This window comes from Marmota monax, unplaced genomic scaffold, assembly GCF_021218885.2.
Source record: "Marmota monax isolate L192 unplaced genomic scaffold, Marmota_monax_Labrador192_F-V1.1 WCK01_AAM20220418_F8-fsc00003, whole genome shotgun sequence".
NCBI classification, from domain to species: Eukaryota; Metazoa; Chordata; class Mammalia; order Rodentia; family Sciuridae; genus Marmota; species Marmota monax.
In genome coordinates, this window is record NW_026694084.1 from 15,192,791 (window position 1) to 15,217,336 (window position 24,546).

Sequence of the window (24,546 nt, forward strand, 5' to 3'; positions counted from 1 at the left end):
GGAAATTCTACCTTTTGGGTAACCCTTTTCACCCTAAGGGTGACAGAAGCTTCCTGTTGCTGCTACTCTCTAGGTTGTCCTGGTAATCCGTCTTGGTTTCTTGACTCATGTATCACCTGCATAATCAATTTATGTTAAATTTCCTGTTTGAAATACTTATTGTTTTATCTCCCTGACTGTATCCCAACTACATGTAATGAGTTCAGTTTATATATGTTGTTTACAACAGGGAGACAGAAATCAAGTAGATGTAAATAAATTCCCATGAGAATGTAAGTTTTAGCAAATAATGGCTAGGCACCAATCAATAAATTTAAAGATACTGAAATTTTCATAAATATATTGTTGGTAAGGAGAAATATTTTTGAAAGAACAAAATGTCCAATGGACAAGATAACAGGTAATAACTTGTGTAGTACTTAAAATATACCATGCTGTGATGAGCACTTTTTACATTTCACCAAATATATTCCTCAAAAGACAATTCTCATAGTTGTCCCTTGGTATCTGTGCAGCATTGGTTCCAGGAGTCCCTCTGGATGACAAAAATCCAAAGATGCTTGAATCATATCAAATGGTGTATCTGCATAAAATGCATATCCTCCCATTTATTTTAAATTGTCTCTAGATTACTTGCAACTCTTAATATGATGTAAATGCTACATAAATAGTTGTCATACTGTATTATTTAGGCAATGACAGTGTACATGTTCAGTACAAATTTTTTTTCAAATATTCTTGATTCACGGTTGAGTACACTGATGTGGAATCTACATGAATGGCAATCTGACTACACATTTTAGTCCTTAAAACACAGCCCTACATGCATGTAGTACTGTGATCTCCACAGATACCAAAACTATCCTGGAGAGATTTATCCCAGTCCACTCCGGATTGGAACTCAAGCACTCTGGGTCTCAAATTGTCACTTTTAACTACTATAATTTATAGTGAAACTTACCCTAGAAATAATACTAGTCGATTTAAAAAAATTTTAAGGACCATTATTTGGAGGCAGGGCTATAAAAATATTGCATTTTTCTTAAATGTATTCCTGAAGTAAAAAAATCCACAAAAATTAATTTTATAGTTTTTAATGCACAAAAGAACAGAAACAGAACAGGCATCAACTTATTAACAATGAAGCACTATATAAAGGAGACCCCTCCCCACTTAGTAAATAGGAATATAGTGTAAATAGACATGAAAGGAGGTGAGCACTTTAGGATTAAATGCAAACCCTAAAGTTGTATACAACATTCATATATGGCTTATTATCATCTCATAGCAATATTTTCATAATGATGCATATGACATTTATACGTATCCGTAAGATGCTTTTTACTCAAACGTTAACAAAAATGAAGAGGTAGTTTTGCCAATGCAAGGTGAAAAAAGGGTTTTACCTTACTTTGGTTATTTCCTCAATAATCTACAACCATTTATTTTGTGTCCTAATTTTCTCCTGGATCAGTCAGTAAGGTAACGATGTTTTTAAAAGAAGCCAATTTTTAACTAATAACCTGTTGCCCTGAGTGGACCGTGATGTTTATGAAACAACTGCTCTGTAAGTCAACTGGGAAGTTTCTATCATGTTCCTCCGTTTTGGATATGAAATAGATTCTGGCTTACTGGAAATCTGTTTACATCTGACCAGCAGTTGTAGCAATTCAACCACTTTTCTCCTCAATTCTGTTCCTGGTTTCATGATACAAATTTAGAGAGGGCCAAGAATATTGGTAGGTGCCATTAAAAGTCAGGGATTGGGTTACCTTTTTTTTTGTAAGTCAGAAATAAACTACACTGTGAGTACTACAGTTGCATATAGTTCTTCATGCTTCATAAAGCCATCACATAATAGACTCAGAGTTCTGGCTTCTGATGGCCAGATGTCACATGCTGCTTTTTTTGTGGGACACACGGACTGGGGAAGGTCTGCTGATACTGAAACTTTGACACCAGTCATTTGACTATGTACAAATTAGCTTATCCTATCTTTACAATGAGAAATAAGCCCAAACACACAAAAACAAGTTCCAAGAGGCAACAAAACATTTGTCAATTTGCAAAACTAAGTCATTTTACCAGACAATGGTTAGAAATCACTAGAAACAAAGTGACATCATATTAATCAGGTATGACTTATTACACACAAGAAAGCATAAATATACAGTAAATAGGACTTTGTATGTAGCCCCAGCAGAATATGTACATGTTAGCACTGCACTGAAACTGAACAGGAATTTCTGTTGTATATCCCCAGCTAAAAAGCAGCCACATCACAGGACAGTTTGCAGGTCACAGATGCTTGAGAACACCATGTGGTAACGCTAAGCAAATATCCACGGACATTTATCCTTGAAAATGCACAATGTGAGAAATAAAGGTCACAAGTGAATAGCACTTCGTCTGCTGAGCATCTTCTTTCACATAAATAGGCACAAGTGCCTTCTCCAGTGGTGGCCAACAGCCTCACCTCCCGCATGTCCGCAGTGCCCGCATGCACCCAGTCAATCACAGGTCATGCACTTATAACAGCTTCCACTGGTTAAGGTCAATGAGCTCCTGCCTTTGCAGGCTCCAGATTCAAATCAAAGCATAAATAACCCAGAGACCATGCTTGGGGCTCCTCCTTTCACAATGTTACTAAGAACACTGTACACCAGTGTGCAGGAGTGGAGAGTAGCTTTGTGCACCTTTGCAAAAACAACACCCCCGCCCCCAGACACCATACACATCTCTTATTGGTTTGCTCTGTCTGTAGCTAGGAAGACACTGTGTTGCTCTTGAGCCCTTTCTATCAGCTTCCTCTTCTTCTTCTTGTTCCTCTTCTCCTTTGCCTTGGGTGTTCTCTTCCCTACAATGGGGGAAGGAGAATTAAAAAGGAGAGACGTCAGAAAAGGCCCTTTCTTTAGGAAAGAAAACACAAAACATTGTGAGTTTTGCACCAAGCCCATCTGGAAAACATCACCTATGGAAAAAGCAGCCTCAAAGAGAAAATTGTTCACATTAATTTTGACGGAATAATAATAATTTACTAAATTGGATATGCTGTCTAAAACAGAGACTGATCTTCCTGTTACAGGGAACTGGCATATTTAAAAACCTCCCAGCGGCCAGATCAGTCTTTCAAATATCATCCTGCCACAAAAATTCCATTTATCCCCTCCTACTTTTAACAATGCTACCCTTTACTAGACATCTTTACATCTTTCTACTGCTCCACATGTCAGTGGATCGAAAGAAAATAAGCACCTATCTACAGTAAATATACCAGAAGTTTCAAACTACCCTCTCCCTGTCCCAGAGGAAGGGAGTCTTGCTGTTAACATTACTCCCTTTACGTTCTCCAAACACCAGTATGTGAAATGACATATGTGCCATGCTTTTTAACTTTCTATAACAATTCATGGGGACAACGTTATGTGTCTATGGGTTCTTTTCTAAACTCCTAGACAAGCTGTTCACGAACAAAAAGAACACTTGTTTATTCTGATATACTGTTTTACTACCAGAAAAATCACACCAACTTATTCCTTTTTTCTTGTCTTAGCAACTAGGAAGCCCAGACCACAAACTAAATAGTTGGCTTTCCTCCACCAGGAGTTTTGGGGTACAGTTTTCCCTCTGCCATATTGTACGTCTTATACTTTGTGGTTATGGTCTATAGTCTTAATGTAGAGGGTTTCAGCATTTCTTTGCATATACGTATGCATAAGATTGAAGGAAGAAAAAAAAATTAGGAGCACAAGACATTTGGTTTTGGTCCACTGCCCTCTGTAGGTTCTAACCACATAGGATCCGTGGGATTTATAGGAGAGAAAAGGGCTTTTAGAATCCCTGGTATTTTACAGAAGGTAAGTCACTGCTGTACACCTTCAGCACAGAAAGATTCTTCAGTCAACTTGGAAAACATTCTATAGTTATTCTCCCTCTCCTACAGTCCCCACCTCTGTGGGATTTCTTAGTTCTACAAAGCTTGCTTTCTGTTCCTGTGGGGTGCAGCCACTAGATGCCACAGTAATCAGCACCACTGATGCACATCCAATTCTAATTGATACTCTTCAACCTCCCCACACATACAAAACTCACTATTGTAGACCTTTTCATTGCAATCTAGGCAGTAGAGACGGTGACTGATAACAAAAGAAACCAGATTAGCTAAATACATGTCTTAGGAGGCCAGAGCCATCCAAGATTAAGGGAGGCCTGAGATTTCTAAATTAAGGGAGGCACTTCTCATTTTCTGATCAGAAAGGATCTGTTTCCATGGAGGATAGAAAATGGTCACATTCTTTAAGACCCTAGCACAGTGATTGGCACATGTCGATTTTCAATAGATTGCTAGGCAAACATTTTTATTGCTACAAAAAAAGATAAAAAGAATAACTTACTTTAATAGGACACTACATTAAAATAATGAGAACATGATCATGCCCTCATATTAAATTATAAAGGTCCTTAAAGTTAACTTCTGGTTCTCATTAAAATCTGGCATTAATGTTATAATGGCATTTTGCCATCTTTAAACATAGTTAATCCTACCCAATGAAACCTTAGTCCAAGCCATCATTAATCAGAGCAGCTGTAAAGTTACAACTATTTAGTAACATTATCTCTAATGATGAGACACACCTAATGAGGGCAGAGAGGAATACCTAACATAAAATAGGATATTTTAAAAGAATCTTCAATTATAAAGTTTTACAAAGTTTTCTCAGTAAATAAACTACAAAACTCCTTAGTTTAAAAAAAATCATTGTTGGCTACATTTAAAAAATTCATTTGGTTTATGCATCGTTTATATAAAGCCTAGAGTTTCTTTTAAAAGCAAATCAAAATTAAGTGAATGGAAAAATAGGCTAACTAGATTCTTAAAGTGTTCTGCTAGAAGAAAACTATAATGAATGCTATTTAACAAAAGCATTTCATATTCACAATTTCAATTCTTCATGACTATATAGTTGAAAATTATATGTGCCCTACTTTAATGGAAAATTTATACAAAATGACTACAAGCTCTCCTTTGAGATGGCCTATTTTGTGTCACCCAATTTATTATTCTGATATAACTGTGAATATGAAATGGTTATTGGGTTTGTGAGCTGATATGATATTGTGTAACAGGGAAGTTACTCAATATTTGCATGAGACATTTGGTATCTCTTCCAGAATTTCAGCATTGCTTCTGAATACTTATTCATATAAAATTTTTCAAATTGTACAATTTATTCCTTTGACAATAGGTAATGTGATACCAATTCCAACTAATAATGTTTTCGGGCTCCTGATGACAATCCTAAAGATTTTTCTCAGCAACCTCTTTTGAATGACATCTCTGCTATTGTTTGGTTGGTTTTACTTCTGGCCAGTCCCATTTCACATGTAGAATATATTGCAAATACCAAAGATTTAAGATGGTTAGCCAACATGTGACCACAGACAGGCCTAAATTAACTGAAAATATTTTTTGGTCCATAATAGTTTGTTCTGACTTTAAACTCAACTCAATGTAATAAGAAATATTAAAACATAAGGTATAGAAAGGATTTACATATGTTTTATTCTGAACTCAAATTTATTATGTTTTTGAAAATCTATCATGAAGATCAATGCCAACAAAAATATATAATGAAAGTAAATTCTATTGGGCTTGCAAGTATGCTAATTTCTATTCTTCATTTCTTTTCATCTGTGGATATAAGATGACACTTGGAGGATGACTTCTAGACTTTGGATCATCACACATTCTCAAGATATTTGTGCTACACAGGAAGGATTTTAAGTATGATATACTAGTCACCCAAATGGAAATTTAGCTCTTCTTATTCTCAAGTTTATGAAAGAAGATTTAGAATACTGCCCTATTAGATACCCACCACACCAAATTTTATTTTATGAGCAGATTGTCAGCCTCCAGCATATTCACTCTAGTGACAAATTCTGCACAGTTTTTGTGAATGCTTTGGGAATGTAGTGGCTTCAGCAGATCATTACAGAGTGACTCTCTTCAAGATCTCTTCAAGAACAGATCTTTTAAGCTCTGTTATGTGGACACAAGAATGACAACTGATTTAAATATTGCCACGTTTAGGGAATTCAGGGTGATTTAATGGGGAAAGGCAACCTCTGGGGAAGAAGCTCTCTAACTGAGAATAGTCATGTAACTGAGTTGTCTGGTAAGGAATTCTATTCATGATGCTTGGTTTCTTCATTTGTAAAATAAAAAACAATTATTATGTTTCACTAGCTAGGTATGGGACATTATGGAACAAAGTCGTTTTCCAGCAATGAGAGGAAACATGTAAAACATCACATCAAGAATAAGATTATCAAAGCCACAGTCTAACCAACATGATCACACTGACTTGCACACATGTGGAAGTGTTCCAAGGGAATAGCTCATCAACTCAGCTGCAGCAAGAAATGAACAACCCCTCATGGAAATACTCCCAACATCTAGCTGTGGATTGCTGCCTTTAGAATCAGAAACAGGGGACATTATTCTGCACCAATGTATAAGGCAGACCCATGAATTATGTGAAACTATGAAAATACTGACTAGACGGCCAGTTAGATACCAAAATCATTCTTTCCCAAGTTCCCAAATTCAAGGAAGGTCTTCAAATGGTTTCCCTCTCACTAGGTTCCAGGTAAGAATCTATGCATCATTGGAGCAAAAGTTTCTGTGCTTTCATCAGTAAGGCACAGAGGTTTGGGTAGGGTTTCCTACTAAATACTGTTTTTAGAAAGACTTTGTGAGGGTAAATGTGATGGAAAATAACTGAAAAAAAATTCAGTATAATTATAAAAAATATACAGGTTTACATACACATCATACTACCTCCATACATATACATACAAACAAGAGAAGGTAAACCACATGACAAATGTATTGAACTATAATTAGGACTATGACAACAGTGATCATCTAAGACCAGGCTAACTGCTTAAATTTGGAGAAATTTTTGATGCTCTGGATATCATTGCCTTTATAATTTCACCTTGGACACTCAGGAATCAGTTCAGAGACTGAGGCATCCTTTTAAAGTTGCTAAAATTGATGGATGTCAAAGCCTGTTTATCCACCACTCTGGTGAATCTTGCTATACTTTAGAGGATACTCTGGAGCAGAAAAGTTTGCTCCAAATCTTGAGTCTACGGTCTGAATTGTAGACAATGAATAGCAATTAGGCAATTTTTTTTTCTCATATGGGCAATTTGAGTTTGCACAAGAATAAGTAGCAACAGAAATGTATTTATTTAAGAATGATGAATGATTCTCTGGAAAAATGCCAGGTGGTTCCTAAAATATTTTAAAAGCTCACAAAAATAAACAAAAGACCTAAATACAATTCATAAAAAGTAGCTAATAAATATAAACAATTCAAACTACTAAATGAAATGAGATGTCAGTGCAAAGATTTTTAAAAGTAAAAATACCTAAAGCTGGTAAGAATGTGGCAAGACAGGCATTGGAATCGATTAAAAGAATATAAAATTGATAGTCTTTCTGCAAAGCCATCTGGCAATGTGTACCAAAGCACTAAAAAATATTCATAACTTCTGACTGGGATCTAGGAATCTATCCTAGGAAAATAATCTAAACTTGAACAAAGATTTATACATGGAGGTATTTAGTATAATACTGAAAAAACTGTAAATTACCTAAATGTCCAACTGCAATTTTTCATGACCTCTTCTTTTTATGATTACTGAAGCAATAAACGGTGCTTTCAACTATGAATTGGAGTATTGCATATTTTAAGGTCAGAGCAATTAAAATTTCTCTACAACAGTACTACTATTGCATGTCTCTAAAACTTTGCCTGTAATACAAATGCACTCAATGTGGTGTTGAGCAGATTCTTCTGTGCAGCAATTGCTGATATCTGGATCGAAGATATCAAAGATTAAGAACTACTGACCTAAACCCTTCAGACAACGAGAATGGATGTTAGTTCATAAAGCCTTCCCACCACCCTAAATCTGGAAAGGAATCCAAATAGGTGCAAGTAGACAATATGATGAGCACACCTAGGATCTACCACAGATGTCTCAAATAGCCTCAGATAAAAATCTTTTCACTGTCCCTTATTCAGAACAATATTTAATTGAAAAGTAAAGATTGTATATATTTGTGGTCTACAATGTTTGTGTGTGTGTGTGTGTGTGTGTGTGTAGTGAAACAGCTAAAGCTAATTAACACATCCATCACCTCATGAACTTATCTGTGGTGGGAACATTTAAAATCTCTTTGCACTTTTCAAGTATACAGATTATTATTTACATCGGCTTGAGAGTCAGAAGTGCAGGTAAGGTAGAAAGTATAAAGCAAATGAACTAATACGGGATCCTTCTTATTCATAGTGCAAAGTTCTTCAAGTGCCATTTTTAGTAACATCCATCTGGTTTTTTAGAAATATACCTCTTTTCACTAAAAAGATTTCACAGATAGCTATCTTTTGAAAGGACCAGCAACAGCTAATGCTTTAATGATTGGTTGTGCTGATCAAATGTTCTGAGAAAAAAAATAACATTTATTGGTTTGTCTGCAGAATATTAAAGTGTTGAAAAACAACAAGCCACCTACTAAGGAGAGTTTAGTGGGCATCTTGAATTTCAAGTGATCACTTGACAATCTTCCAAGTGGTCACTTAGTCATTTCATCTTCATAAAAAAACATGTGTTTTAAAAACCTACAATGTAGAGATAACTTTCGAGTAGTTGTTCTTTTTACAAGGCTATTGGTAGAATGTGAGAACTGTTGGAAATCAAAATAGCTGACAAAATGGACTTCTCTAAACATTCAAACATGAAAGTCATTCAAAATATCAGAATTCAGAATACTACCTATGTAGATCACACTAATTTATGATTCAATAAACCCATGAACTGAACAGAAAGTGGCTGGCTCTGTTACTGTCCTAAGTATTTGTCATGTTTTTATTATAATCAGAATGGTACAAAATGGCTTGTTCAGTTATTAAGACTTCTCAATTCTTCTTTCAAAAGACTTTTTATTAGATATGAGATCCGATACTTATCTTGTTGATGGGAAGTTCTGTTGGGTTTTAAAATCTTGTTTCATGTTCAAAATGGTGAAAATGAAAGAAAGCCAATACTGAAGATCACCTGAGCTCTATATTTAATTACACTAACTAAGGTTTACCACCATAGCATTTTAAATTTTCATTTTACAGTTCTGAAAAAAAAATCATTCTTCTGGTGTATAAAAATGACTTAAGGGGGCAATAAGGTACTTCCAAGACCCTACCAACTCACTTGAAGTGATAAAGAGTACAGCAAAGTAATTGAAATGAGATTCCAATTTGGTCCATAAAATGTTGACCACTCCAGTTGGTTTAACTTAAGCTGTTAGGTATCTGGCACTTCAAACAACAAAGCAATGTTCCAAGGATCACCGAGAATAAGCAAAGAGATGTAGGTTTAAAACCATCTAAAATTCATAAATACTTTTGGCTCATTATAAAGGACAAAGTTTCTGGGTGAAAGCTGAAAATAAAACTCCCCACAATTTCAGTTTGTGTGAGAAATGAATACATAATTCTACCACAAGGGGGCAATGATTCGCTTTTACTTTAATAAGAGTATTGGATAAGAGGGTTTGGGGGGATTTTTGTTGTTGTTTTAATGTTCAGGGAAGCTTTGGGCCTCTGATTTCTTAAATATTTTATTTTAACCCAAGTTGGAGAGGTTTTTTTTTTTCTTTCTAGTGAAAGATAAGGTCTGCAGTGGATTAAACAATAAGTAACCAGATCTACGCACAAGGAAAAACATAATTGGAATGTTCTTAAAAAGATGTCTGAGGGTAAAGGTGGCTAATGAGAATATAATTCTAAGATGATGACTCTGCTATCCAAACAGTGATTTAGGGGAAAGCTTTGTTCACAAACCCAAGTGAGACAAAAAATTTGGAGATGATCTTACAGATAACTAGTAGCAGAGCTGGGCTTGGATCACAGGTTTCTATTTCTCTCTTACATACTTTTATAGCCTTAAAGGGTCACCAGAAAAAGGATAATTATAGAATTGATTTTTCAAGAAAGGCAGAAAAGCATTAAAAGAGCTAATACTACTCTCATCAAGTTCTATGAGAAAAGTTATCAACCTTATCATAACTGGGAAAAAAAAAATCTTTTAAGAACCATTAAGTACTGAATAGGTAACAACTCATCTGTAACTTAAGCTTTCTATAAATTCATATTGCATTGACTTATTGCTTATTCTTTTGCTTACCTCTTTGCAAAATGTAATCTGCAAAGTTTCTTAAATATGTACATAAGATGGTGGTTCCTATGTTACCATCAGCTGTGCTTTATGCATAATCTCAATTGATGAATGGGAAAAGATAAGTACTCAAACTATACGGCCAGATTATCAAACAGCTACATGCTCTAAATTTACTCAAAATAAAAAAAGTTTGCAGAAAATTATTAAGTTCATGTGGTACTCCTAAGTCAAAAAAAAAAGGCATCAGGTTTCGCAGAGAAAATGATACAACTATTTTCATTCGATTAGGAGCTTGGGGATAACAAGAATTTCAAGTTCCTCCAGAGCTGACTTCATATTATAACATAGTGTACCTTCTAAGATAATTCCATTAGAACAAGAGGATTTAATACCTTCTCTTTGGTCTTAAATCAATAACCATTAACTAAATGAAAAAAAGGTTCAAGAAATGACATTTAAGACTATCATCATATGGCAGGCATTTATTTAATTTGGATTCAACCCAATTTCTATGGACCTTAAAGACACACAGGCAAGCAAAAAGCTACTTTTTCTGCATGGTGGTTATAGCAGAACATGCATGATTAGCCCAGGCCTTCCACCTATTCAGCAGTACTCACATGAACACTTAACATGAGAAGGGAAGCACGTTTCACAAAGGATCACAAACACACCCTTCCTCTGTGCCCCTGTAACACTTTGAACTTCTCTCTTTATAAACTTTGCCACTTTCTATTGCAATTTTGTTTGGCTGTTTCTAATAGTTTGTAAATAGCTAAAAAATAGCTATTATTTAATGACAATATGTTCCACAGAGTCCTGGTTAATCTTTCCAAAAAACAAGTTACAACAGTACTCAAACTTAACCAAGAGAGAGAGAAAAGACATGGGTTGCAATTGTGATCAGCAACCAAAACACAGCATCTTTGTAAATCATCATATTACAAACCTTTCTGCCCTTTCTGGGCTCCCTTAACTTTGGCTTTATACATAGCCACATAGGCTACCTTGGCCCTGAACAAAACCTGCTACTTTTCAGTTCACCTCTCCCTCTTAGAACAGCTTTGGTCTCCTTTGCTTCAATTACATATTCCTAAGAGGAGCCCTCAGCATTCCTCAATCATCTACAAGTCAAATGGTTGCCCAGCTCTTGAATGTGTCACTTCCAGGTCCAGTCCTGGAGTGAGTAGTGACCCATGGCTAGAGTGGGCCCGCTTCTGCACGTTTAATATCATGGGGTTGGGGTCATGCAGCCCTAGATTCAAAGTATAACTTTGCTAGTTAGAGATCTTGGATTAGTTTCTTACATTTTATGAACCTTGCTTTTCTCATTTCTAAGCTGAGAGTAGCAGTAATGCCCACCTCAGAACTGATGTGAAAGGTGGAAAAAAAATAGGTGTGAAGTTCCAAATACCATACCTGGCCCACGAATGCTAACTAAGTTATAGTACCTTATAGGCTTTCTCATATGTATTATTTCTAATTCTGCAACAACTCACAAGGTAAGCATTATTTCCATTTTGCCAATGAGGAAATAGGTTTAGAGAACTTAAGTAAATAACTCAAAATCACATAGCTCAGCAGTGATTCAAACCAACATCTGGTGGGTTCTTAAACCTGTACTATTTCCACTGTACCCTTCGGATCCCTTGTGCCCAGCAAATGCCTTTGATCTCATAATCATTTTTCTGAACAAATTAATAATACTAGAGGAAGGCATCACCTTCCCACCTAACCCCACTCCACATCAGGGCTCCCCTGAGCTCCATTAGCTCCCCAATGGACCTTGATTTAACCAGTGTTTCTCACATTTATAATTCCCTGGGGTTAAGGCATTCCGAGCCTCAGTTTCCTGGGGTCAAACACCACATTTAACAGCTCCAACCCAGTATCAATAGTGCACCCGTGGTAATACCCAGAGGAAAGTAAACCAGGATGCTTATTTTTCACCTGGGATTAAGAAGATGTTTAGCCCTATGATTCCAAAACCAGTTCCCAAGCCCAAAGTGATAGACTCCTCCAGAGATTTTTAAAATCTAGGTTCCCTCAGCACAAAAATAACTCTCAAATAAAAGTCCAGAATTTTCTTCACCTTCAGAAGTAATTAATTGTGAAGTTAAAACTGCATGCAAGTCTGGAGCGTTCAGTTCTGCTGAAAGGGTGTGGCAGAAAGGGAAGGGACTTAGGAACAGGGTAGAGACGTAGTGCTTCAAAACACTTGGCAACCTCCTCCTCACTTGTGTTGAGAATCTACCTTGCAAAATGTGAAATGAAGTAAATCTCTTTCTGCCTGGACTCCCTTCACTGGATTCTGCTTGTGGGTGTTGCCCCAAGGAGAAGAAAAAAAAAAAAAAAAGATCAAGCTGCCCCTGTCAGGAGGAACATGACATTCAGCAAAGAGCCCTTCTTAGATGCTCCAGCCAAGATGTTGTAGGTTACTCGTGGGGCAGTCGATTCATTTCTCCTGTGTTCTAGAATCTTAATTTACTCTACAAAACATCAATTTATTCAACAAACAGTTTGTTTTGAAAGGAACACTAGTTGGTTTGCAAAAATTCTAAAGCTGGGAGGAGGGAGAAGAAAACAAAATTGCAGTTGAAAACATAACTACAATCAAATATGGGGCTTCTTCATAGCTAGTATGCAGAGTTGGCACTTCAAAAATGGAAGACAAAAACAGTACCTCTCAGTTCAGGTAAGACAAGTACCATGGTGTCAAGATATAATTAGCTGGAGTAGAGAAGGAAGCCTATGCCAAGTGGAGATGTGCTTTCGATGAATTGCTTCCAAATCCTTACATCATCATCATGTAGGTGTAAGCCACTTGCCAGACACCAAGTGCTTTACATGGTTTAATTCACTTTATATTTTTTTTTAAAAATCCATGAAATAGATTCTTTCTTTATTGTCATTTTCTACAAGATGCCACAGGCAGTTAATGATAGTGGCAGTATTGTCCCACGCTCACGCTCTTATCCAATGTGCTATCCTTCCTCTCATCTTTCTACCGTGTAGGTGCACTCTCTGGAGGGCCAGAGAGGAAGTCACTGGAATTCTCCTCCTTTCAGTCACAAACTCTTACAAAACCCTCAAACTGTCATTTAGTTAAATGACTGGGCCATTAAATTCATAAAATAGAGCCTGAGGCTATCATTGGTTTGATATAAGTCCAGGATGATCAAGTGCTTATTATTTTTACAGGACAAGGAAAATAAGCATATGACAAAATAAATAACCTCTATAAGTGAAGACCAGACAACTGTTTAGGTCACCGTAAAATCTTTGCCCACTACCCAAGCAATGGATTTCAACTGCGGGAAAACATTTGTCTGCAAGCTTTAAATAGAACATTCAGCAAACCTCATGATTAGTAGAGACATCACATTTTCTATGGTTTCTAAAGATCTACAATCTTGCTGGATCATCTTGAATTCTAGTATCTTTGCCTATGACTACCAGATATTAAGAAACAATCACCATGTTCTGGTTGTTTTAATAAACACCCACTCTTAATGGACTTATTTGTTCTCAACTAAAAATAGCATTTCACACATTAAAAACAGAGACTGTTAAACATATAAACATCATGAGAGGAAGCCATTAGACATGTGTACCCACAGACTTGTCATGCTTCAGTTACTATGTTCTTATCAGTTTAGTTCACCTCAGCTCCTAAAGGAAAGCACAGGAAACCAAAAGTTTACAAGTTAAAAAAAAAAAAAAATCAAGATGCAATAAAATAACTTCATTGAATCACTACTGAATTGAAGTTATTCAAGGAGAATCATTATAATTTCAGTTATATATATATTACCTGAAGTTTGGACTCCCCCCCCCAAAAAAAAAAACCTATATAAAGAATCGGTGAGCTGTGATGTGATACAAAACAGATTGTTCATGGTCTTAGCATGGAATACTCAAGGATCTGTACTGCATCTTGAGCTAAACGGATCAGTGCAATTCAGTTTAAAGTCCATGGACCTCAAACTACTCAATAGTAAGAAACCAGCCCAATTTAAAAAAATGGGCAAAGAATCAAAACAGACATTTCTCAAAAGAAGAGATGAGAACATATCCTGGACAAACGATATGTTTAATAAGGCTCAACATTTCTAATCATCAGGGAAATTAAAACCACAATGACGTGTGACCTCACACCTGTTAGAATGGCTACTTTAAAAAAGATGAATGACAACGAGTATTGGTGAAGATGGGCAGAAAAGGTGACCCTCGTACACCACTGGTGAGTGTGTAACTTAGCCCTACCCTCATGGAAAGTAGTATGAAAGCTCCGCAAAAAACCAAAACTGTAATCACCATATGACCCAGAAATTCCACTTCTGGGTATAGATCCAAAGGAATGGAAGTCAGTTTATCAAAGGGCTATCTATACTCCCTTGTTCATTTTAGCACTATTCATAACCACCAACATATGAAATCAAACTAAGTTGCATCCGTAGATAATTGGATAAAGAAAATGTGATACACACACAGACATTTATACACATATATACATAGACATAAATACAATGGAATATTAGATGGCCTTTAAAACAAGGAAACCCTGTCATTCACAATATGGATAGAATTGGAGGACATCATATTAATGAAATAAGCCAGCACAGAAGGATAAAGACTGTTTGGTCTTACTTAAATGTGGAATCTAAAAAAAGTTTATCTCATAGAAATAGCAAGTACAGAGGTAATTACCAGACACTGGAAAAGGGAGAGGGAGAAAAGAGGTATTGATCAAATAGCATAGAGTTTAATTAGATTAATTGCACCACATGATGACCAGTTAGTGATAATGTATTATTTATTTCAAAATTACTAAATATTTAATGTTCTCACCACAAAATTGTGTTACTTTGGTGAGGTCATGAATATGTTAATTAACCTGACTAAATCTTTCTATAAAGTATATAGAGATCAAAGCATCAAGTTATCAAATCATATGTCATAAACATACACAATTATTATTTGTCAACTAAAAAAAATTTTAAAGCCTATACCTGCATCAATGAAGAAAAGTACTGTAGATATTGACACAGAAATAAGACAAGCATTGCATAGTTTCTAAGCTTGACTACTCTCACTTTATTTAAATAATAATTAAAACGGTATGGAAATGATTAAGGGATTGAAAACAAACCAATTGAACAAAACTGAGACTCCGCCATACACATATTGAAACCTGATAGGACAATGAAAAAAAGAACAGGCTTTTAAATAAATTGTTCATCCCAAAAGGGAAGAAAACAAATTGTTTTTCCAACTCACATCTACCAAAAAAAAAAAAAAATCAATTTTCAAGTGGATTAGAGATTCAAATGTGGATGCCAAAAACTGAAGACTTTTAACAAAATGTAGAACATAGACAAAGATACACAGTCCTTAAAGCTCCATAAAAATATTAGTATATACAACTATAATAATATAGTTACCATTCCCTATTCAAAAGGACAATTGTGGGGGGTTTTATTCCCCACTTTTTATTAATACGGTATAGTGGTGGCATGTGTTGTTACATGCACACAATGTTAACAGTTCATAACTTGACCCATATCATTCCCCTGTATTTGCCTTTTCCCTCCTCTCCTCCCTCCCCCTGGTTCCTTCCGTCTATCCTACTGATCTCCCTTCTGCGGTGAATCAAAGTCTTAAAAAACTTAAAAGGACAACTTACAAAAAGAGTAAAAACGAGACACAAACTTTGAGAAGGTATTTGAAATACACAGAACTGAGAAAAGCTTTGTGTTCAGAATACGAATTACTGAGTGCCCGATGAGGACAGTGCTTACAAAATGCCTCAATGTATCAGTGATGGAGCTCAAGCTAACCACAAGGAGAAACTATGGGACAGAAAATGCCCAACCAATATCCAGCTGTTTCAGCCATGCCCACTCAGGAGCCAAACATGGGACCACAAAAAGCCTTCAGCTCAATCCATCTTCACAATTCACAGCAGAAGGGCAGTGCCAAGCAAGAGCCTCCCTGCTGTCAAGTGGGGTCCAGCACAATGATGAATGGTAACAATGTTGACTTTAAGTTACTACATTTAGGGGTATTTGCTATAGTGAATAGACATTACCCTACTGGGAAGAATGCCCCAGCATGGACTCCTAAAAAGCACTGTCAATCCTCTCTTGGACTCGCACTCTATTTAAAGGCTTTTGCTTGTGAATGGATGTGTACTCTTCTGATAGGATTTGATTCCTAAACTTTAAATAGTTTTTGTTGTTGTTGTTTTAAACAAGTTTTGTAGCAAATATTGCAATAGAAATAATTTAGGTTATCAGGTTACATGAACACCAGGAAAGATGACTTCACTGGGTATGATTTATAATTATTATAAATAGACATTCTTTATCTTTCAAACCTTAAATGCTACTGCATGCTCCCCTGCCCCCCGCCCTTTTTAAAGTCTAAAACTAGAATTTTGAGGACAACTGGACAACTTGATTTTTGTTCCTTGCATGTGATTCCTTAAGGATACCTGTGGGATTTCTCTTTGCATTCAATCTTTACCAGCCTGTGTCTCTATTTCACATACTGAGTTCTTTGGCTCTACAAACCTAGGATTTTTTTTTAACCGCAATTTTTTATTATTAATATCTATCCTCTTGTTTATCATTTTTATGACTTTGTCTTTATCTTCTAAATTATTATTAGCATTTCCCAAGTTTTTCCTCTGTATTTTACTTTCAAGCAATCAATTCTATACTTGAAACTTCCCAAACTTTAATGTAACCACTCTGGTTTACTTCTCTTCAATTCTATTCTTCACTTGACCCCCTTTTTAATTTGGTATGTTGCTCTTTTATCTCACCTATTCATTACTGTTTTCAAAACTGGTTTGTGAATAATACACCTTTCCCTACATCCTACCAAGGACAGTTTTCCCTAAAGATTTTGTAAATATGTAGACTAATATCAAAAGTCTGGTCTTTACTACCTTTTAGAACAATTTCCCTTATTCTACAATAATGCCATAATTTTTCTTTTTCTTTCCTCCCAAAGTCAACTCATATCCAGCAAATGAGTTATGGAGACCGCATAGATTAGATTCCATTTGCCAACAGACTAATAGCACTTGTTATGCTTTCCTCCAACCTAACCCAATGTTTAGGTCGTTTTCTCTACTAAACCAAAAATGAACCTCCCCTTAGCTACTGTCTAGATCCCTAACATGGTGGAGGGAAATAAGTTAATTCATCATCTTCAGCATTCACTCTCATCTGAGTTCTTTCCATGATCCTCCTAACTTATAATGAGGGAACCACATTTTTCAGGAAACAATGTACTACCCACTTATGTGCTTGCTTTCTGGGAAATGGTAAATGTTCTCAGCAAGAACAATACCAATAGGGTTTAGAGAGAAAGATGCAACCAAGAAAAATTTGGCTTCACAAATAGCTTATCTTTGTCATTCAGAGTACTATCCCTGAAGCCAGACTATCTTGATTCATTCTTTTACAAATCATACCACTAAGACTGATCATTCCTGTACCTGTATTTCCTCATTTATAAATTAGAAGTAATAATAGTACTCTATGTAATTTTTAAAGCAATTAAAATAGAGTATTATAAGTATCCACTATTAAGTATCATTCTGTTGTAAAGCAGAGACCATGCAACCAAAGATACCTGTCCCGTTTTCTAATTGATACAGTTTTCACTTTTGATGCAGTGGCCAGCTAGCTGAGAGTGGAGAAAGCCACTTTCTAACTCATTGAGGCAAGCTTATCAGTAGCATTACAGTAATGTTTTTTTTAATTCAGCCCTTTCCATATTTAGATGTTGGGGCTTCCTTCTAGATTCTGCCAAAAGGCTGATTGTTGGTTTTAGTTTACAGTGCCACCCATCCCACCCTCGTAAGGATTTTAGGAAGAAATTAGGAGGGGTGTTAGCCAGGGCAAATCCATCCATTTACCATTTACCATTGTAAATCAGGCTGCTGATCATTATTTCTAAGTATGTTCAAATACTTCTTGTTACAAAATAAAATGTACAACTAAAAATTTACATGACTGAAAGCAAATCATAGTCCAACTCTGTTTCATTTACCCTGATGTCAAATGCCAAATTCTAAAAGCCCTGACTCAGAAATATTAAATTAAGAGAAACAAAAACAAAAATGCAATTGTAGAATAAGACACTAAAGGTTCATCTGCTTTATTTGTCTGCATGAAATGCATCTACATCCATTTATCCTGGAAAGAATATTTTTGAGACCCTTGAGAACATCTCAGTGTTCTTAATAACCTTAACTACCAAGGCGCTTTTGGTTATTTGAACTCCAAACCTTCTTTTGGGGTTACTCAAGCAGTTTCTGAAAGAGAAAAATAGTTGGCCGCCAGGTTCTACATAATATGTATGTTCTTTAAACCTCATTAGATCATCCTTTACCCTTTCTAGAAGTATATAGTTAACAGATGTACTGCTTAGCTGACAAAGTTTGCATAAATAATTAACTTTATATAAACACGAGTTGCCTATTCTTCTTTTGAAATGTCATATTTATTTTAGAGACTAAAAATCTAGTCTTGCCAAAGTATTTCAAATTACTCTGCAAAGATCTCTCCCACACTGTGCTTCTGGCCTAACCTTTTGATACTCTTTACTAAAGGTACTTAGATGATATAGAAGTAATGGAACTGGGATAAATGCCATTCCAAATGTCAATGTATGAAACCTGTAAAAGTGATGAATTTTTTTTAAGAGAGAGTTTTTTTAATATTTATTTTTCAGTTTTCGGTGGACACAACATCTTTATTTTATTTTTATGTGGTGGTGAAGATCAAACCCAGGGCCCCGCTCATGCTAGGTGAGTGCGTTACCGCTTGAGCCACATCCCCAGCCCAAAAGTGGTGAATTCTTAAAAGTAGATACTTTCCAACCATTGTCTTAGTTCAGGACCGCAATGCAGCATACAGGTTAAGAACAAGCTCTCTGGAGATTGAGCCTTTACGTTTCAATTCTACTAACTATAATTTATCCACAGCCTCCTAGCTAGCATCTTCTCTAAGCCTCAGTTTTTCTACTGTAACATGTGAGATGAAGTTGACAGTAGGATTAAACAGAAAATAAAACTTGAGCCCAGTTCATGATATACCATGAGCCCTCAATGCATGTTAGTGGTGATGGTGGCACTGGTAATAATAGCAATAAAGAATGTCAATGAGACCAAAAATGCAAGAATAGATCTTCTTAGCCTCCCTTTAACCAACCACATAAAAACAATAACTCCGAGCCAAACAGCAGAAAGGTTTGACCACATGTCCTGGCATTGCTGTAAGTCCAATGTCATGGCTGGGCTATCCCATCTCAGTCACACCATGGGCTGCTAGTTGTCTGACAAGTTATCACAAGTCCCTCTTCTTAACACTGATGGCCAGTAACTGCTGGTCTGGATGGGATTCGTCTTATATCCTCTGGCTTAAACAGCTTTGCAAAAGTAATTTTTCATTGTTTTCAGAGGATAAGAGTACAGCATTGCTCATGTCCAGCAAAGTGAGGATTGTGCAGCAAAAAAGAAAACACCCAAAGGAAAACAAATGTGTAGAGGAGATAAATTCACTTCAGGATGGATGCTGACCAAGAAGAAATTACATCCACAATTCTCTCAGTTGGGGACCAATGGCAAGTTACATGCCCCCCGTTTAGCAGCTGAAAGCAGGCCAGATCCTGTGGCTTGGCTCCCTCCCAGGCTTTAAATACACGAACTCACAGAACATCACCCAAGAAAGAAAATAATGTGCATGCTGCTCTCAGCTGAGAGAGAAAGGGGACAGGGAGAAGTTTTTCTATAAATATAAGTTTGAAGAGATTATATAGATAAATGGGATCCATTTTTGCTAAGGTGAAAAATAGTGAAGTCTTCAAAAATTGAAAGATACTTTAAAACTTTAAGTGTCAGAAGCTCCTCACTCCTTCCCTCCCCCTCCCCTTAAAACTCTAGGACAGGTTATAGAAACCCCAAGTATGTCTCCCACTATGAAGAGAAATGGAAAGCAATTCTGTTCTATTAACTCTGATTTTTAAAGAACTTATGTGGCAAAACCTCTGCTGGAGAGGGAGAATGCTGGGTAGAATTACCCGGCCCCAGTTCAGCTATGAATCACTTATACATAGATAAGAATCATATATATAACTAAAAAGAATAAAATAAATCATACACCCCCCCAAGAAGAACCACTTATACAAATATATAGATAAGAATCTGTGTGTCCTGGGGTACAGTAGCACATGCCTATAATCTCAACAACTCAGGAGGCTGAGGTAGGAGTTCCAGGCCAGCCTCAGCAGCTTAGCAATTACACAATTTAGTGGAACCCCATCTCAAAAATTTAAAAATATTTTTAAAAGCAGGGGGAGCTGAGGACTTAGCTCAAGTAAAGCATCCCTGAGTTCAATCCCCAGTACTGAGAGAGAGAGAGAGAGAGAGAGAGAGAGAGAGAGAGAGAGAGAGAAGGATTCTATGTATGTACTCACACATATGAAGCCCTCTGGGTGATCCTGGTACCCTCGTGGGTTTGGGAAGCTATTCTCTAGATCACTACCATTAAGATTGTTTTATCTATATTCCTTAAGTGAACTGACAATATCAACATCAGCTCTAATGAACAATATATTACCAGGTACTATGGTGAGCACTGTGTACAGATTGACCCAAAGTATCCATCACAGCTTTTGTGGTAAGCATCCTTTTTACAAATGGAGAAACTAAGGGTTGATTCAAGTTATGTAACCTTAAAGGTCACAAACCTACTATGTAAATTGCTGGGATATGAACTCTAGAGCTTTCACCTTTAATAGTATGTTGTTTTGCCTATTAATGTAAGCACTTAAAGGTTAGAAGTAAAGTAAGGAAAAGAGTCTGGGAAACTGTTTCCAAGACAGATAGAGGAAAAGGAATTAAACTTTGCAGGCTCCATAGCCAGATCTCTGTTACTCTATTGGCAGTACTTTTCCAGGAACCCTCTCCTCCAGTTCTAAAGCAGCAAAGCTCCTTCAGCTGCTAAATAACTCGGTGAACACTGTAGGTCCACTCGTTCATCTGACCTAACAAACATCCTTCATTCTGCCATAGTGCCACTAGGATTTTTCATGATATGCAGATGTATTCTAAACCACACAGTTAAAAAACAAACATGAATGCACTCAAATTATATATCTTGGTTTTGTAATGATTTCAAAGTATATTGCTTCATCCCTAAATAAGTCATCTAACTAATGATGGGCATTCAATAAAGCCTTATGAAATATACAGCTATGAGCTCACCCTTGGAGAAACTGGATTATTGTCAAGCGGGCACATACACCATCCCTGTATCAACAGCAGAGCCAGGCGCTGAGGCTGGCCCCATTACCAGACACTTGGCTTGACTACCGTGTCATTTTTCATCCCATGACTGTATGATATGCTTCAAATCCTTACTTAACTAATTGACATGTTAAACTACCAAGTAGGATTTTATAATCCAATTTGTTTCTCATCATTTAGGCAGCTGTTTTAACCAAACTGTGCTAATTTGTTTCAGGGCATACATAAAATTCAGCATTCCTTTACTCAGACTGGAAAAATAATAGCACTTCACTAGTGAGTAAAAGTTTAGATTATTTCATAAAATCCTGTGTCATGAAAATTAAGCTAATTATAAAGCAAGATTAAACCACTTACTAATTCTTATTAATCGTGCACTAAAAAGTATACCAACAATGGACAAGAGTTATTCTGTATAAATAGCTCTCCTCAGTTGAATGCTATTTACTTTATGGAGAATATTAACATAAAGTATGTCTTTATTCTTCATGTGTCCTCCAAATCATGGCTGTTCAGTACTGCTGGCTCCAAGATAACCAAAGTCCAGTAATGCCCTTGGTAATCTGAGATCTGCAGTACACATTTGAAACAATGTTCACTCTATTTCCCCTTTAATTGCCATCAAAATACATGAATGTTATCAATCCCCATTACTTGATGTTTGGATGCTTGGTACTCATAAAATAACTGACTCATTTGTGTCAAGTCACAGAAATGTTGTATGAAAAATAGAAAAATAAGGTCAAATATAATAGAATAAAAATTGCAGAAGTCCAGTTACGCAAAACTAGGAACTAACAACTAACATTCAATAAGCAACTGAAATGCGATTCACAGTATTTCTCATCCCTCACCACATCACCGTGCCATGCCACAGAGCAGGGAAAATCCTAGGAAAACATTGCCAAGTAAATTCAGTTAGCTAATTTTCTTCTTATGATCCCTGCAGAAATGTTTTCATATAACCCAATATTATATCTTAAGTCCAACTCTGACAGTCTGTGTTTGAAGTATATACGGGATGACCAGGAGGTAATGTGGAGGTCAGGAGCGGGGGTAATCAAAGAACCAAGAGCTGGGAGAGAAAAGAAGGAAAATACAATAAGGAGAAGTTCGTAAAATGAACAAGAGTCTCCTGAAGAAGAAGGGCTAAGAGCCAGAACACCCATGGTAGTATTTTTAGAAGAAAGGTGGTCTCACAACTTGGGGAGGGAGGAGTAGGTAGATCAGTGATAGAGAGCACTTGCTGAGCAAGCCATGGGTTTGATCCCCAGGACTGCAACAAAGACAAAAGCTGGTCTTGGTCAGGTGTGGTGGCACATGCCTGTAAGCCCAGCGGCTTGAGAGGCTGAGACAGGAGAATCGTGAGTTCAAAGCCAGCCTCAGCAAAAGTAAGGTGCTAAGCAACTCAGTGAGACCTTGTCTCTAAATAAAATACATATAAGAGTTGGGGATGTGATTCAGGGGTCGAATCCCCCCCACCCCGAGTTCAATGCCATTACCAAAAAAAAAAAAAAAAAAAGGTGGTCTTTTCCCTAAGAAAATATAAGTAGGGACAACGTTTGATGATATACAGACAGGAAGGAAAGTGGGGGGCGCTTACTCCATTTGTCTACCACAAAAAGCCCATATCTTTTGAGAAGAAAGAGTCGAGCTTAGGAATAATTACTATGCTGAAAGAGTAATTGCTGAGAGAGGTAGCTAGAGAACAGAAGTACCAAGCTGGCCTAGCTATCCACTGGGGTTATGAGGAAACTGGTCTACAGTCTATGATCTCTTCAGCCCTCAAATGAATTGGGGTTGGAGGACTCTGAATTACTAGAGAAGGATGAAGCTGAAACTAAGGAGAACATGAGGAAATAAGTACACCCTCTTCATCTTCATTCCCTGTGGGTAGCTCAAGGTGGGGCCATCTCTCTAGGAACACCAGTGGTCCAGCCTATTTCCTGGAGCCTATGTAATTCAAGCACAGAAAGACTACCAGCCAGGAGACAACCTTTCCATGAGCCATGCCCAGCATAGTCTTCACTCCCACATACATGTGCCTCTAATCAAAAGCCAAATTCAAATTCACCATGCCACCGTCAGGGCAAAAAAATCACACAGCATCATTTTTTAGTATTACAATCTAGTCTACACCCATCCCCAGCTATAAAAGTAAATAAACGATCATATAAAATATTCAACCTTTAAAAAGAAATTGGCCAAAGAAGTTGTATATATATTTATAAGAAATATAGATGCATTTAAATGATCCATTCACCTTCATTTATTTCTATGCTCATAAAGAAGTTCAGTGGAGCAGACAAAGAAGAATGAAGGGAAGGGGGAGGTATGAGAAAATAGACAGACAGTGAAATGAATCTGACCTAACTTTCCTGTGTACATATATGAATATGCCACAGTGAATCTCACCATCGTGTGCATCTACAAGAAATTAATTAATAAATAACTATGGGTAAATGGCAGAAAGATCAGAAGAAAGGGAGTAGGGAGAAGGAGAAGGAGAGGGACTAGGGACTGAATTAGAACAAAATATATTCCATGTCTTTATAATTATGTCAAAACAGATTCTACTGTCATGCATAACTAAGAAGAACCAAATAAAAAAATATTGGTCTTACATTTATCATTCAAAATATATACATATATATGTTAAAATAAATTATTTTTACATATATATGTGCATATGTTTTAAGTACCACTGTAGAAAAAATGCTTAAATAATGACAAAAATCTATGAACAGATTTCTGGGGGAACACACCGGCCAATATTTTTTTTAAATATTTAAATTTTTAAACTTCATTTCATAAAGCAATCTTTCATAAATGAATGCATATGCCTTCAATTCTACTTGCCTTACCTGACACCACGAAAGACTTGGAAAGTTTGGGAGACAAGAACAGAAACTTAAACTATCATAGTACAATACATCAGTTTATAAATGCAGCAGTTTTTGCACCAC

The 24,546-nt window shown here is 36.4% G+C and overlaps 1 protein-coding gene across 2 annotated transcripts in view; it reads right to left on the reverse strand.

The window, feature by feature from the left end:
- Window positions 1-323: 323 nt before the first annotated feature.
- Window positions 324-24,546, reverse strand: part of Rspo2 (R-spondin 2) — a 141,474-nt gene continuing 117,251 nt past the window's right edge. For both annotated transcript variants that reach the window (XM_058585678.1, XM_046464786.2), the window contains exon 6: window positions 324-2,857. In XM_058585678.1, the coding sequence (XP_058441661.1) occupies window positions 2,742-2,857 (116 nt within the window). In that variant the 3' untranslated portion in view covers window positions 324-2,741. The remainder of the gene's footprint in view (window positions 2,858-24,546) is intronic.